Raw genomic sequence first — 14,558 nt, 5'->3', positions numbered from 1 at the left:
CAGAACAAAGAACCCTAATTGACCAGGTTACCTAGACATATGTTGTTTACACAACAACTTGTTTGTGTTTAAAGGACAAAAGACTTAGTAAAAAACATGTCTAATTGTGTCCACTTAGCTTGTCGCTAAACATCTTAAATTGATAAAAAATAATGCCTAACAAAGAGAAAATCTAAAGTGACAAATGCCAAAGTAAATATCTATTAAATTAGAACTTTTTATCTTAAATATATCGAGAATATAAAAATGATTTCCTTCAACAATAATGAACGAATATAAAACAAAAATACTTTTAATCAATACTGCAGCTTCGAAATGGACTTTAAATAAATAAAATATCTTAAACTTATTCTTTTTTGCTGAAAACTAAATTTTCACAAAAATATAAAATGAGGTCTAAAATGACTCTATGACAACTCCCCTCTACTTCAGCTGATTTCGTCCCGAAATCTTGAACGAAATTTTTTTTCTGGAAAAATAGTAATAATACATTTTAGAAATCAATAAACATATTTAAATAAACACAATAAAAAAAAAACAAATCACACAATATATACTGTAGACAGTGAACACTTGCACGGTAAATGAATAACACAGAACTTGCAACCAGGTAAAGTGGTTTGTTTACCTGGGCAATTAAGTGCAAGTGAATCACTTTGATACACCAATACTGACGTGGAAGTCAATTCAATGATATCATGGGTCAAATGGTTTTTCAAAAAACGGAAATCACAGAATTGTGAAACCTGGTTGATGTCGTTATTGAACAATCCAATAGTGCATTGTGGAACATGCGTTGGTATGTGTGCCTTGTTAAAATTGCACGTGATTATTGATTCATGCTTGCAGTTACTTAGTTCGTTAGCTGAGATATGTAAATAATAGTCATGCTGGTGGGTTATAGCAAAGAAATCAGGTAGATCTAGTAACTTAGTTGCATGCTTGAGAGAATTATTTACAGGAACAGGAAGTGACAATATCTTGTAAAGACGAAGAGGGTGAGTGAGTGAAGATATAGGAAAACGAAGGGTAATGAAAAGTTTAGAGTGGTTACGCATAAACATGAAATTTGAATTAGTATAGTAATAGGATGGGTGAGGTTGTGTTAAGTAGAATCCTGAGTATGAATTTGTTAAGATAGTTTGGATTTTGTGCAGAGCTTGTGTTAAAGTATGTTTTGGCAATAAGAATGGTGAGATCCGCCCTTCGACCAAACTTTGGACTGCTGCCTGAAACTGGTCCACTTTGCTTCTGAGCATGTTGCCTGTGTTAGTGAGATCTGTTAGTAATGTGGTCCCATACAACCCAGAAACCCAATACTGATAACTGCCCGGGTCCTCCACCAGTTATCAGAATTGTATTCTGGATCTTAAGGGACTCCGACAGTTATCAGTATTGGGTTTCTGTGTTGTATGGTCTGTTGTTTGTCTGTTATGGTTGGACTTAACCAACAGCACACCTTGCGGACTTAGGGGGATGAGCAAGGGCCTGAAAACAGTTATAACAAACACAGTGAAGTAGGTTTTAGAACTTGTATCTTCAAAAGCGCATGAGAAAGTCATATAATTAATAACAATATAATAGTATATAATGCAAATAATAGAAACATATAATTCATATGATTTTACAATATAATTGATCAATTAATATCTTTGGTATACAAACTTTACGCTAATGCATGAGCATATACATTTTAACTGACGAACACGGATGCTTATAATATTTCTTATAAATAAAAGCTTATTTAGCATTCAAATATATGAGCAAGATGCGGACTAAATCTTAAATGTATGAGCATAATGCGAGACCTAATATTTGAACCTAACGGAGCTTAAAGCATGTGCTGAACAGCATAAAGTATTGAATGCATAATATCTTAACAATGGACATGAATAAACATGTTGAATTCTTTTATCTTTCGAATTATAATCATGGTAGAGCATATATTGCGCTAGTAAAAACTTAAACTATATAAAAACCTATTAACCCAAAAATAATCAATTCCGACGATGAGCATTGGTTGAGAAATATTCGAAATCGAGACAAACTTAGCATTACGAAAATAATCGTGAATATTCAAATAATATAAATATTAAACAATATAATATGAAATGGGGAAACTAGCTTTAAAAATATATATGCTTGCTTTGTATCAAAAATTCATGACTCGTAATAATATAGGGCTAAACAACAAGAATAGTTTACGATAAATAATTTCTTATTAAATTAGCCTACACATGTGGAAATTACGCATAAAGCGTTTATTAAAATAATTGAAATCTTACCCTTGCAGAACTGACCTTAATTCTTATTAAGTATAAACAAGCGATAAGTTAAAATTATCATTTCCAACATGCGAGCGTAAAACTAAATTCTATAATGCGTTTAAAAATACCCTTGAGTACAGAAAGTTTGTGAAGAATAAACCAACCTTTTTTTGAACATATATACATCTATTTACACTGATCGAGAAACAACAATTTGATCTTAACTTCTTTACTTGCAGAACTCATAGATATTTAACTTCAACTTTACTAAATGAAATGGAAACGAAACTTTACAAAGTTTCATGATTCAATTGAATAAAATAATGAAAGAAACATATTAACTTTGAATAATTAAAATACTTGACTCACCTGAAAACAGTTATAACAAACACAGTGATATAGGTTTTAGAACTTGTATCTTCAAAAGCGCATGAGAAAGTGCCACTTTTGAGACCGAAATTCACTTGTTCGATTTTGCGTTACTGTTTCAGGTTCGACCAATCAGATTCGTTAAACACCCGAGCCACTTAGTTACCCTGATAATTTGGGGTAAAAAGGGGCGTGGAAAGGTCTTTGCTGGACAGAACAAAGAACCCTAATTGACCAGGTTACCTAGACATATGTTGTTTACACAACAACTTGTTTGTGTTTAAAGGACAAAAGACTTAGTAAAAAACATGTCTAATTGTGTCCACTTAGCTTGTCGCTAAACATCTTAAATTGATAAAAAATAATGCCTAACAAAGAGAAAATCTAAAGTGACAAATGCCAAAGTAAATATCTATTAAATTAGAACTTTTTATCTTAAATATATCGAGAATATAAAAATGATTTCCTTCAACAATAATGAACGAATATAAAACAAAAATACTTTTAATCAATACTGCAGCTTCGAAATGGACTTTAAATAAATAAAATATCTTAAACTTATTCTTTTTTGCTGAAAACTAAATTTTCACAAAAATATAAAATGAGGTCTAAAATGACTCTATGACAACTCCCCTCTACTTCAGCTGATTTCGTCCCGAAATCTTGAACGAAATTTTTTTTCTGGAAAAATAGTAATAATACATTTTAGAAATCAATAAACATATTTAAATAAACACAATAAAAAAAAAACAAATCACACAATATATACTGTAGACAGTGAACACTTGCACGGTAAATGAATAACACAGAACTTGCAACCAGGTAAAGTGGTTTGTTTACCTGGGCAATTAAGTGCAAGTGAATCACTTTGATACACCAATACTGACGTGGAAGTCAATTCAATGATATCATGGGTCAAATGGTTTTTCAAAAAAACGGAAATCACAGAATTGTGAAACCTGGTTGATGTCGTTATTGAACAATCCAATAGTGCATTGTGGAACATGCGTTGGTATGTGTGCCTTGTTAAAATTGCACGTGATTATTGATTCATGCTTGCAGTTACTTAGTTCGTTAGCTGAGATATGTAAATAATAGTCATGCTGGTGGGTTATAGCAAAGAAATCAGGTAGATCTAGTAACTTAGTTGCATGCTTGAGAGAATTATTTACAGGAACAGGAAGTGACAATATCTTGTAAAGACGAAGAGGGTGAGTGAGTGAAGATATAGGAAAACGAAGGGTAATGAAAAGTTTAGAGTGGTTACGCATAAACATGAAATTTGAATTAGTATAGTAATAGGATGGGTGAGGTTGTGTTAAGTAGAATCCTGAGTATGAATTTGTTAAGATAGTTTGGATTTTGTGCAGAGCTTGTGTTAAAGTATGTTTTGGCAATAAGAATGGTGAGATCCGCCCTTCGACCAAACTTTGGACTGCTGCCTGAAACTGGTCCACTTTGCTTCTGAGCATGTTGCCTATGTTAGTGAGATCTGTTAGTAATGTGGTCCCATACAACCCAGAAACCCAATACTGATAACTGCCCGGGTCCTCCACCAGTTATCAGAATTGTATTCTGGATCTTAAGGGACTCCGACAGTTATCAGTATTGGGTTTCTGGGTTGTATGGTCTGTTGTTTGTCTGTTATGGTTGGACTTAACCAACAGCACACCTTGCGGACTTAGGGGGATGAGCAAGGGCCTGAAAACAGTTATAACAAACACAGTGAAGTAGGTTTTAGAACTTGTATCTTCAAAAGCGCATGAGAAAGTCATATAATTAATAACAATATAATAGTATATAATGCAAATAATAGAAACATATAATTCATATGATTTTACAATATAATTGATCAATTAATATCTTTGGTATACAAACTTTACGCTAATGCATGAGCATATACATTTTAACTGACGAACACGGATGCTTATAATATTTCTTATAAATAAAAGCTTATTTAGCATTCAAATATATGAGCAAGATGCGGACTAAATCTTAAATGTATGAGCATAATGCGAGACCTAATATTTGAACCTAACGGAGCTTAAAGCATGTGCTGAACAGCATAAAGTATTGAATGCATAATATCTTAACAATGGACATGAATAAACATGTTGAATTCTTTTATCTTTCGAATTATAATCATGGTAGAGCATATATTGCGCTAGTAAAAACTTAAACTATATAAAAACCTATTAACCCAAAAATAATCAATTCCGACGATGAGCATTGGTTGAGAAATATTCGAAATCGAGACAAACTTAGCATTACGAAAATAATCGTGAATATTCAAATAATATAAATATTAAACAATATAATATGAAATGGGGAAACTAGCTTTAAAAATATATATGCTTGCTTTGTATCAAAAATTCATGACTCGTAATAATATAGGGCTAAACAACAAGAATAGTTTACGATAAATAATTTCTTATTAAATTAGCCTACACATGTGGAAATTACGCATAAAGCGTTTATTAAAATAATTGAAATCTTACCCTTGCAGAACTGACCTTAATTCTTATTAAGTATAAACAAGCGATAAGTTAAAATTATCATTTCCAACATGCGAGCGTAAAACTAAATTCTATAATGCGTTTAAAAATACCCTTGAGTACAGAAAGTTTGTGAAGAATAAACCAACCTTTTTTTGAACATATATACATCTATTTACACTGATCGAGAAACAACAATTTGATCTTAACTTCTTTACTTGCAGAACTCATAGATATTTAACTTCAACTTTACTAAATGAAATGGAAACGAAACTTTACAAAGTTTCATGATTCAATTGAATAAAATAATGAAAGAAACATATTAACTTTGAATAATTAAAATACTTGACTCACCTGAAAACAGTTATAACAAACACAGTGATATAGGTTTTAGAACTTGTATCTTCAAAAGCGAATGAGAAAGTGCCACTTTTGAGACCGAAATTCACTTGTTCGATTTTGCGTTACTGTTTCAGGTTCGACCAATCAGGTTCGTTAAACACCCGAGCCACTTAGTTACCCTGATAATTTGGGGTAAAAAGGGGCGTGGAAAGGTCTTTGCTGCACAGAACAAAGAACCCTAATTGACCAGGTTACCTAGACATATGTTGTTTACACAACAACTTGTTTGTGTTTAAAGGACAAAAGACTTAGTAAAAAACATGTCTAATTGTGTCCACTTAGCTTGTCGCTAAACATCTTAAATTGATAAAAAATAATGCCTAACAAAGAGAAAATCTAAAGTGACAAATGCCAAAGTAAATATCTATTAAATTAGAACTTTTTATCTTAAATATATCGAGAATATAAAAATGATTTCCTTCAACAATAATGAACGAATATAAAACAAAAATACTTTTAATCAATACTGCAGATTCGAAATGGACTTTAAATAAATAAAATATCTTAAACTTATTCTTTTTTGCTGAAAACTAAATTTTCACAAAAATATAAAATGAGGTCTAAAATGACTCTATGACATAGTTATACGCTGGTATGTGTACAGTAATGTTGTTTTTCTTAGACAATGAACTGAGAACCAGGCCACGGGTACCTATATCCGGTGGTGGTGATACACAGTGTACACACTTCTAGTGTATAATTGTCCACTACATTTAACTCTTGCAATTTCTCAAATTGATTCGCATTTTTACTTTGAATCACTCTCAGGAACTACAAATAATAGTTTACTAAAATTTCATTTCAGGCTTCATTTCAGCATGCTATACCTTGTGGTGCAGTTTCAGATTTATCGCTCATCAAACTTCCTGTTAACCATAAATTATATACTTATATATTCTAAGCATAATGACCATGTATGACATTTTCGTCGCAATTTTGTAGGGATTCTAGGGAAATTTGTGAACATGCTAAAGCTTGACATGCTAAAGCGTGTTGTTTGTTTTCATATTCAGTTTCTATAACTCCCTGTTTACCATATACTTATTGCGGAGTATCAAGCTCTTCCTGTTTTACATTTGTCATTTCGGGGCCTTTTATAGCTTGATATGCAGTATGGGTTTTGCTCATAGTTGAAGACCGTACGGTGACCTATTATTGTTAATTTCTATACTTCATTTAGTTTCTGGTGGAGAGTTGTCTCATTGGAAATGATACCACATCTTCTTAGTTTATAAAGGAAGTTTGCACATCACAAACATAGTTGCAAATATTTCAAAAAATGTGAATTTTAGGAATCATGTTTATTTTAAACTGTGAATAAATGATAAAATTATCCTCTAGGATTCATGTTTGATCTCAATCGACAACAGAAAATGCTCTGCTAGTTTTTTAAGATAGAAATTCGATAACTTTTGAAACGACCGTCTGCGACATAACTTTTAAGATCAAACTTGGCTGCAACTTTAACATTTAATTTGAAATGAAAATGTTAAATCCTGCATATCTGCGACTCATCACGTTTTAGATGAACATTGATGTACATTTAGATAATCATACCGCGTCTCCATATTTTCATATTGAATTTATTTAACTTTTATTTATTTTTAATCAATGCAGTTTGGAGTATTTGTAATTTTATTTCAGTTTTTCTATTTGTAGATATTTGTAACAACACCAGTTTTAAGCTACCGTAAGCTTGAATGTCCAGCCCGTACTGAATGGAAATTCAGAGCTGTCAGTAATTGTAACATTTCTGAGGGTTATCACTGTTTATTTAATGAAAATACTGACGAGTTTGAAGAATTTTGCGACACGAGATCGTATAATGATCCAGCAGGTTTGTTACCTACAACTATGGCATGGTATTGGTTGCAAAAATTTGATATTTTTCATTTAAATGCAATATTTCTTATTTAATTGGTATATTTCTTCATTTAAATGCAATACTTTTTTATTTGAATGGTATATTTTTTCATTTAAATACAATATTTTTTATTCAAATGGTATAATTTTTCATTCAAATGGTATAATTTTTCATTCAAATGGTATAATTTTCATTCAAATGCAATAGTTTTTATTCAATTGGTATAAAATATCATTTGAATGCAATATTTTTTATTCAATTGGTATAGTAGTTTTTTTATTTATATGCAATAATTGCATTATGGGCAATTCTTTGACGTCATAAGGTCAAATTTGCAACAACGTTTGTGATTGGTCGGAAATTGTTTGGATTTCTCCCCTTTCTTTCTAAATATGGGTGACCAAGAATTAAAAAACGCGTCAGAATATCGCCCCTCTAACTAAATCTAACGTTCGTGCGAGTCCTGCACTGGCTGTTAAAATCTTGTGGTCATAACTAGTATTTCTATTTCAAAATTTCGATGGTCAAAACGTTCGGTCCACTTTTCAAAAACCGTTTCATTGTATATGGATTTATATGCAAGTATATCGTTTTTTTTTAAATAGATTAGACACCGTTGGTTTTCCCGTTTGAATGGTTTTATACTACAAATTTTTGGGGCCCCTTTATAGCTTGCTGTTCGGTTTGAGCCAAGGCTCCGTGTTGAAGACCGTACGTTGACCTTTAATGGTTTACATTTACAAATTATGACTTGGATGGAGAGGTGTCTCATCGGCACTCATACCACATCTTCTTATATCTATATACAACGTAAACCAGACGTTTCTCAGACTGTTTTCTTTTTTTTATAAATCCTTTGCCGCGCGTTGTGTACTGATTGATAACTCAGTCTGGGAGAACAAGATTTATTTCAGTACCAGTTGTAATTAGGTTTGAGCAAACTTCCAGTAATTGCAAATACTCTTATGTCGGTGCTTTGTGTCTATTGTCTTAATGTTAGTTTTTTTGTGTGTCTCGTACCGATCTTTTGAGTTAATTTGCTGATTTGTGCAGGTTGATATTTTATTGTACTGTTACACCACTGTCCCAGGTTCGGGATGGGTTGCTCACAAACATTTTGTTGTACTGTTACACCGCTGTCCCAGATTAGGGGGAGGATTGGGATCCCGCTTACATGTTTAACCCCGCCACATTCTGTATGTATGTGCTTGTCCCAAGTCAGGAGCCTGTAATTCAGTGATTGCCGTTTGTTGCTTTGTTATACATATTTGTGTTTCGTTCATTTTTTTGTACATTAATTCGGCCGTCAGTTTTCTCGATTGAATTGTTTTACATTTTTGATTTCGGGGCCTTTTATAGCTGACTATGCGGTGTAGGCTTTGCTTATTGTAGAAGGCCGTACGGTGACTTATAGCTGTTGATTTCTGTGTCATTTGATCTCTTGTGGAGAGCTGTCTCATTTGCAATCATACCACATCTTCGTTTTTATATCCACCCTGCCATATTCTTTATTTGCCTGTCCCAGGGATGGAGCCTGTAGTTAAGTGGTTGTCGTTGGTTCCTGTCTCGACTCATATTTGATATTTTGTAAATTGTTTTGTTATGTATAATTAGGCTCTTAGTTTTTTCGTTTGAATTCTTCACACTTTTAATGTCGGGCCTTTTATAGACGACTTTACAGTATCAGGTTTTTGTCATTGTTGAAGGCCTTACGATTGTCTACAAAAAGCATGACGGCAAAAAGCTCTACAGAGCTTATGTTTGTAGTATTTCATGTAACCCGACTTAAAATAAAAAAAAAATTTTCTTATCTTATCTTATCTTATCTATAATTGCTTACATCCACTTCATATTTGAACTCCAGAGGATAGTTGCCTTATTAGCAATCATATTCCATCTCTTCATTTTTATATTATATACGTGACTTCTAAACTCGTGTTTTCCTGAACAAGCATGAAATAATTTTCACTGGGCGTTAAAATTAGCAACAAACAATCAATCAATTTAAACTTGTGTTAAATAAGAGGAAAACCATTTGATATTTATTTATTTGTTGGGGTGGGGGACAGAAGGATTTCATATATGAATATGGTTGCCTGGTAAGAGCTGAAAAATAGGCATGATTAGCGACAGATTGAAATGAATAATAATGCCCTCTCTTCCCTTCCCCATCCTTCATCTATAAATTTAAACTGACCACCACGGAATAGCCCAATAGTGTTGAAAGTAGCGTTAAACACCAATCAATCAAAATCCCTTCCCTAGAATATTTAATAATCGTCCCTTAACTGTTATTGTCCGTGTAGTTCTTATATTTATCCAGCTTATCGTCCTACAGGGATGTCCTACTAAGGCTGTCATACCATAAAAACGTTTATAAAACAGCTCACATTCTAATATATCTACATTCATAAATTTATTAATTTCATTTAGACGCCATGTTTGTTATGTGCCTCTGCCGTCAACCTATCAAAAAAGAAGAGGTGGAAGAGAGCCAGAAAATCTTCCCAATGCAAAAAAAAAAAAAAAAACAGAATTGCATTAATAAATATATAAACATATATATAATCATCAAAATTAAAATGCTATTGTATTTTTATAAGACCTACTTTATTACATGACCTGGGACTAATGACATCTATCTATAAGTCCTAGCATACATTAATTATTATAATATGAATATGTTTCTTGTTTTAATAACCACATATGATGCTATACATGAGTCACCATTTATCAGGACATGAATTGGGTTTACATAGAGAGGATAAGGGACGACATCAGAAAATCAATGAAGGATAACAAACTGAATTCAAATAGTTTTTTTTTTTTGGGGGGGGGGGGGGGGTCAAAATTGCTGCAAGTTTTGTTTAATTAACATCGATTTTATATATATCCTTATTGGTCAATCAATTTTTTCCAAATTAAGTTAAGAGGGGGGGGGGGGGGGGGGGGGGGGGGGGGGTCAGTGAAAAAAACTATATGAATTAAGTTTTTTTTATCCTACATTGAACTTTTGATGTCGTCCCTAATGTGCAAAAAAATAGATAAGGGGCGGGACCAAACCTATAGATAACATAATAAAGAAATGATGAAATATACAGAATACGTTGATTGACTTTTGGTTGCCTTATGTCCAGTGGCAAATATGTCACGCATGTTTAGGACAAATATAATAGAGATCAGAGGATAAATAATAGAGTGAAATGGTAAAAACTAAAAGATATAGAATTATAGAAACGATCTTTGATCTGAAACCCCTACCCTCACACACACACCATAACCATTACTGCCAATACTCGCATATGTACATCTCTATACAAATATCTAAATTTGAACCTATTCCCCCCCCCTCCCTCTAGACACCGAGGTTTTGGATCCGCCCCGGTTAAATGTGTCTAATTATATACATTTTGTACGGGTCTAGATAATAGCTAAACGTACAATCATATAATTTGTTGGATACCTAATTATATTATATAATGTGTCACAAAATAAACTTGTATACCCCCTTCCCAATGCAGTATTGAAAAGTAAATCATTTAAAAGTCCTGAAGATAAAATATGTTTTGAAATATGCCCTGCATACTTATTTATGCAAAGACAAATAGTAATTATTGAACAACTGTGGGGCTTGAAAAAAATCTATTTAATGGATTCGGAGACGAGAACAGTAAAAAAAAGCTCAGCAACGAATCCTAAATGTAAAATGATTTGCAGCATAAGACATGAGAGCACATATTGTAGATAGTATTAAATATGAAGTTCACGCCTCATATAGTGAAGTCCTATGTCATAGGACTATTGTTGTAACATGGGTTAGTAACTGGTTCCAATTTATCCTGAATTGTCTTTATTAAAGAATTAGTTCCGGAGTATAACAGCTTATGTCTCTACTTGTGGGTTTCTGGTTCTGCTGTCGTAATTAGGTGATTTTTTTCTACATGTAGTAAAAAAGAGGGGCCTTAGTCCAAATAATTGTAACGTCCTGGATGCTTTTTATTCTTTTTTCATGTGTGCCTTCCTGCAACGTCTCTGAGGATCAAGAAAAGTAAAAAATGATATAGCACTAAAGAACGTTATGATTACATGTATCTGGACTTAGAAGGGGGAGTGGGGCTAGCTATGTATTTTTTTTTTATTTCAATGTGTAGACTGTAGGAGAGTTTCTTCAGAAAAGGTTTTCATTGGAGGTGTTTTTGCCATGCACGCAGGCATCTGTTTCTATCCATGAACAAGTTGTGTGTCAAATTAATTATTATTACTTGTCACTCGCATTTTTTGCTCGTCCTGGCCATTATTGGCATTAACAGCCAGTGCACGAACTCGCACGAACGCCAAATTTAGTTAGAGGGGCGATATTCTGACGCGTTTTTAAATCTTGGTCACTCAAGTTTAGAAAGAAAGGGGAGAAATCCAAACAATTACCGACCAATCACAAACGTTGTTGCAAATTTGACCTTATGACGTCAAAGAATTTCCCATAATGCAATTATTGCATATAAATAATAAAAACTACTATACCAATTGCATTCAAATGACATTTTATACCAATTGAATAAAAAATATTGCATTTGAACGAAAATTATACCATTTGAATGAAAAATTATACCATTTGAATGAAAAATTATACCATCTGAATGAAAAATTATACCATTTGAATGAAAAATTATACCATCTGAATAAAAAATATTTCATTTGAACGAAAATTATACCATCTGAATGAAAAATTATACCATTTGAATGAAAAATTATACCATCTGAATGAAAAATTATACCATCTGAATGAAAAATTATACCATTTGAATGAAAAATTATACCATCTGAATAAAAAATATTGCATTTGAACGAAAATTATACCATTTGAATGAAAAATTATACCATTTGAATGAAAAATTATACCATCTGAATAAAAAATATTGCATTTAAATGAAAAAATATACCATTCAAATAAAAAAATATTGCATTTAAATGAAGATATATACCAATTAAATAAGAAATATTGCATTTAAATGAAAAATATCAAATTTTTGCAACCAATACCATGCCATATACAACTATGAGTTTTGATTACAAAAACTGAAATATTATCAGTCACACTTTATATATGTTAATTTATTGTATATAAATTAGATACTTTACGATGTTCGCAACGTATTAATACACTACTATACTAACAAAAACAATACATCAAAACGATATAACCAGTGTATGTTTTCTTGAAAGGAAACTAGTGCAATTTCGTCCATCATTTTTTTTATTCGAATATACCTATTGCGAATACGTAATTTAAGTTTATGTAGCTTTTATTTGTTTTTAAACATGTCTATATGCGAATTATGCATCGAACGAACAATGCAGGGGGTGTTTTTTTGTTCCATAATATTCCATGTCGTACACAAAAAGATAAATTGCACACACAATATCTTTATAAAATACACCTTGAAGCAACATATCTTTTATGTAAAACCTTGACGTAGATGTAAATATTAATTGGTAGCGTCTTTGCCTCGAGTGAGGGAGTTCGCACCCCGGTCGTGTCAACCAAAGACTGCTTCTCTGCTAAGCACACGGCAATAAGGATTTAAAACAAGGACTGTTCAGCTCGGAATAATGTGTACATATAGGATGACATGTCTTCCTGTGAACTGTTAACTTGTGAACTAGCACGTGAAAAATCCAGCTCAGTTGGTCGGTCTAGTACAAAGAAGGGTTAATATTCATATTACATAAACATGTTCTAGTCCTGAATATGGGTTTGATTTGCATATATCTCAAATTGAGGCTATTTTACATTTTTTTTTTTATTTTCAATTTGTAATTATGTAAAACATGATTCAAAAACGTAAACACTGATGTCCGTCAGACTAAAGTCTTATGCACATGCAGAAGTAGGATATTTGTAATTTTGATCAACATAATGTATGTTTATCTTAGGATTCAAGGCACCAAAAAAGTTACTTGACGAACCTTCTTCTCTTTGGTTTATAAATCATTAAGCTATACTCGATCTCTAAAGAGTTTTAATATAAGGTTTTTCGAATGTCTAATATAGCAAACACGTTTTTACGTTTTGAAAGCAGGAGGTGTTATGATAGCTCTTATATGGCCACTAAAACTGCGAAATTATTCAAGCCTTCCAAAAGAATGTTAATTCTACTGATGAACCAGTTTATATAATCTGGAAACTTAGTGTAGAAAGGTAATGTGTGATTCCACTATGATGTATAATTTCTTTATTGTTCATAAAATCAAGCCACTTTAAGATTAGGGTTCCTTCATCTTATAACAAAAAAGTTAACGTTCGAAACGTCAACTGCGAAGTGCCCCAATGACACAAACCTCATATAAACGGGGGAAAATATAAATAAATTTAGAAAATAGACCATGAAAAATGTTACAAGTATTAGATTAAATTTATTTTTGTTTCTTTATGATAGGACACAAACTAGTTTTGGTTGGCGATCTTGATCGAAGGGATTGTGAAGGTACCAGATATCAACCATTTTCCTTTTCTACGAATGGAATGTCATCTTGTATCTTTGAAAAGACATATTGTAGAGAAGAGGGACAAGTTATCCATACTGATGGAACAGCTGATTCTGACAGACAGTGTCGCTGTGACTATACAAGGAGTTATGCCTTTATAATAATGCCAAAACAAAGTTGTTACTGTGTACCTTCAAAGGAAGACTGTTCGTGTTACAAAAAACCATGTCCTCTTGATTTTATCATGACGCCTGGTAATTATGATCGGTCATTTGTGTCTTTTAGATAAAGATTGCATTCATGCAATTAGAACCCTGATTGAGCTGGTTAGATAGTTATTAATGTTCCAGACTTGATCATTACTTTTTGGATAAACAAAAGTGCATTGAACCGAATATTCAATACCTCCTATCCATGAACATTTCGAGAAATTTATCAATGAAATATAATTTTTATGGTGATTGTTGAGATAAAAATATAATGTGTATGCTTACAACTATTACCTTTTAATGAAACTACATATATTGTGCATGGTACTAGTATATGAAACTAATATCTATTTTAAAAATATCATTTGTTAATAGATATAAGAAGATGTGGTATGAGTGCCAATGAGACAACTCTCCATCCAAGTCAAAATTTATAAAAGTAAACCATTATAGGTCAATGTACGGT

The 14,558-nt window shown here is 32.2% G+C and overlaps 2 protein-coding genes across 3 annotated transcripts in view; one reads left to right on the top strand and one right to left on the bottom strand.

Moving 5' to 3' along the window:
• The window catches only part of LOC127714726 (uncharacterized), a 216,948-nt gene that overhangs the window by 97,927 nt on the left and 104,463 nt on the right, over positions 1–14,558 (bottom strand). The window lies entirely within an intron of this gene.
• Positions 1–14,558, top strand: part of LOC127714719 (uncharacterized) — a 52,129-nt gene that overhangs the window by 4,444 nt on the left and 33,127 nt on the right. For both annotated transcript variants that reach the window (XM_052220772.1, XM_052220771.1), the window contains exons 3-4: positions 7,193–7,370; positions 13,835–14,137. In XM_052220772.1, the coding sequence (XP_052076732.1) occupies positions 7,193–7,370; positions 13,835–14,137 (481 nt within the window). The remainder of the gene's footprint in view (positions 1–7,192; positions 7,371–13,834; positions 14,138–14,558) is intronic.

Source organism: Mytilus californianus, unplaced genomic scaffold (genome assembly GCF_021869535.1).
Source record: "Mytilus californianus isolate M0D057914Y unplaced genomic scaffold, xbMytCali1.0.p SCAF_9, whole genome shotgun sequence".
NCBI classification, from domain to species: Eukaryota; Metazoa; Mollusca; class Bivalvia; order Mytilida; family Mytilidae; genus Mytilus; species Mytilus californianus.
Note: the sequence above shows the minus strand (reverse complement) of the source record. Positions and strands in the feature narration are given on the sequence as shown.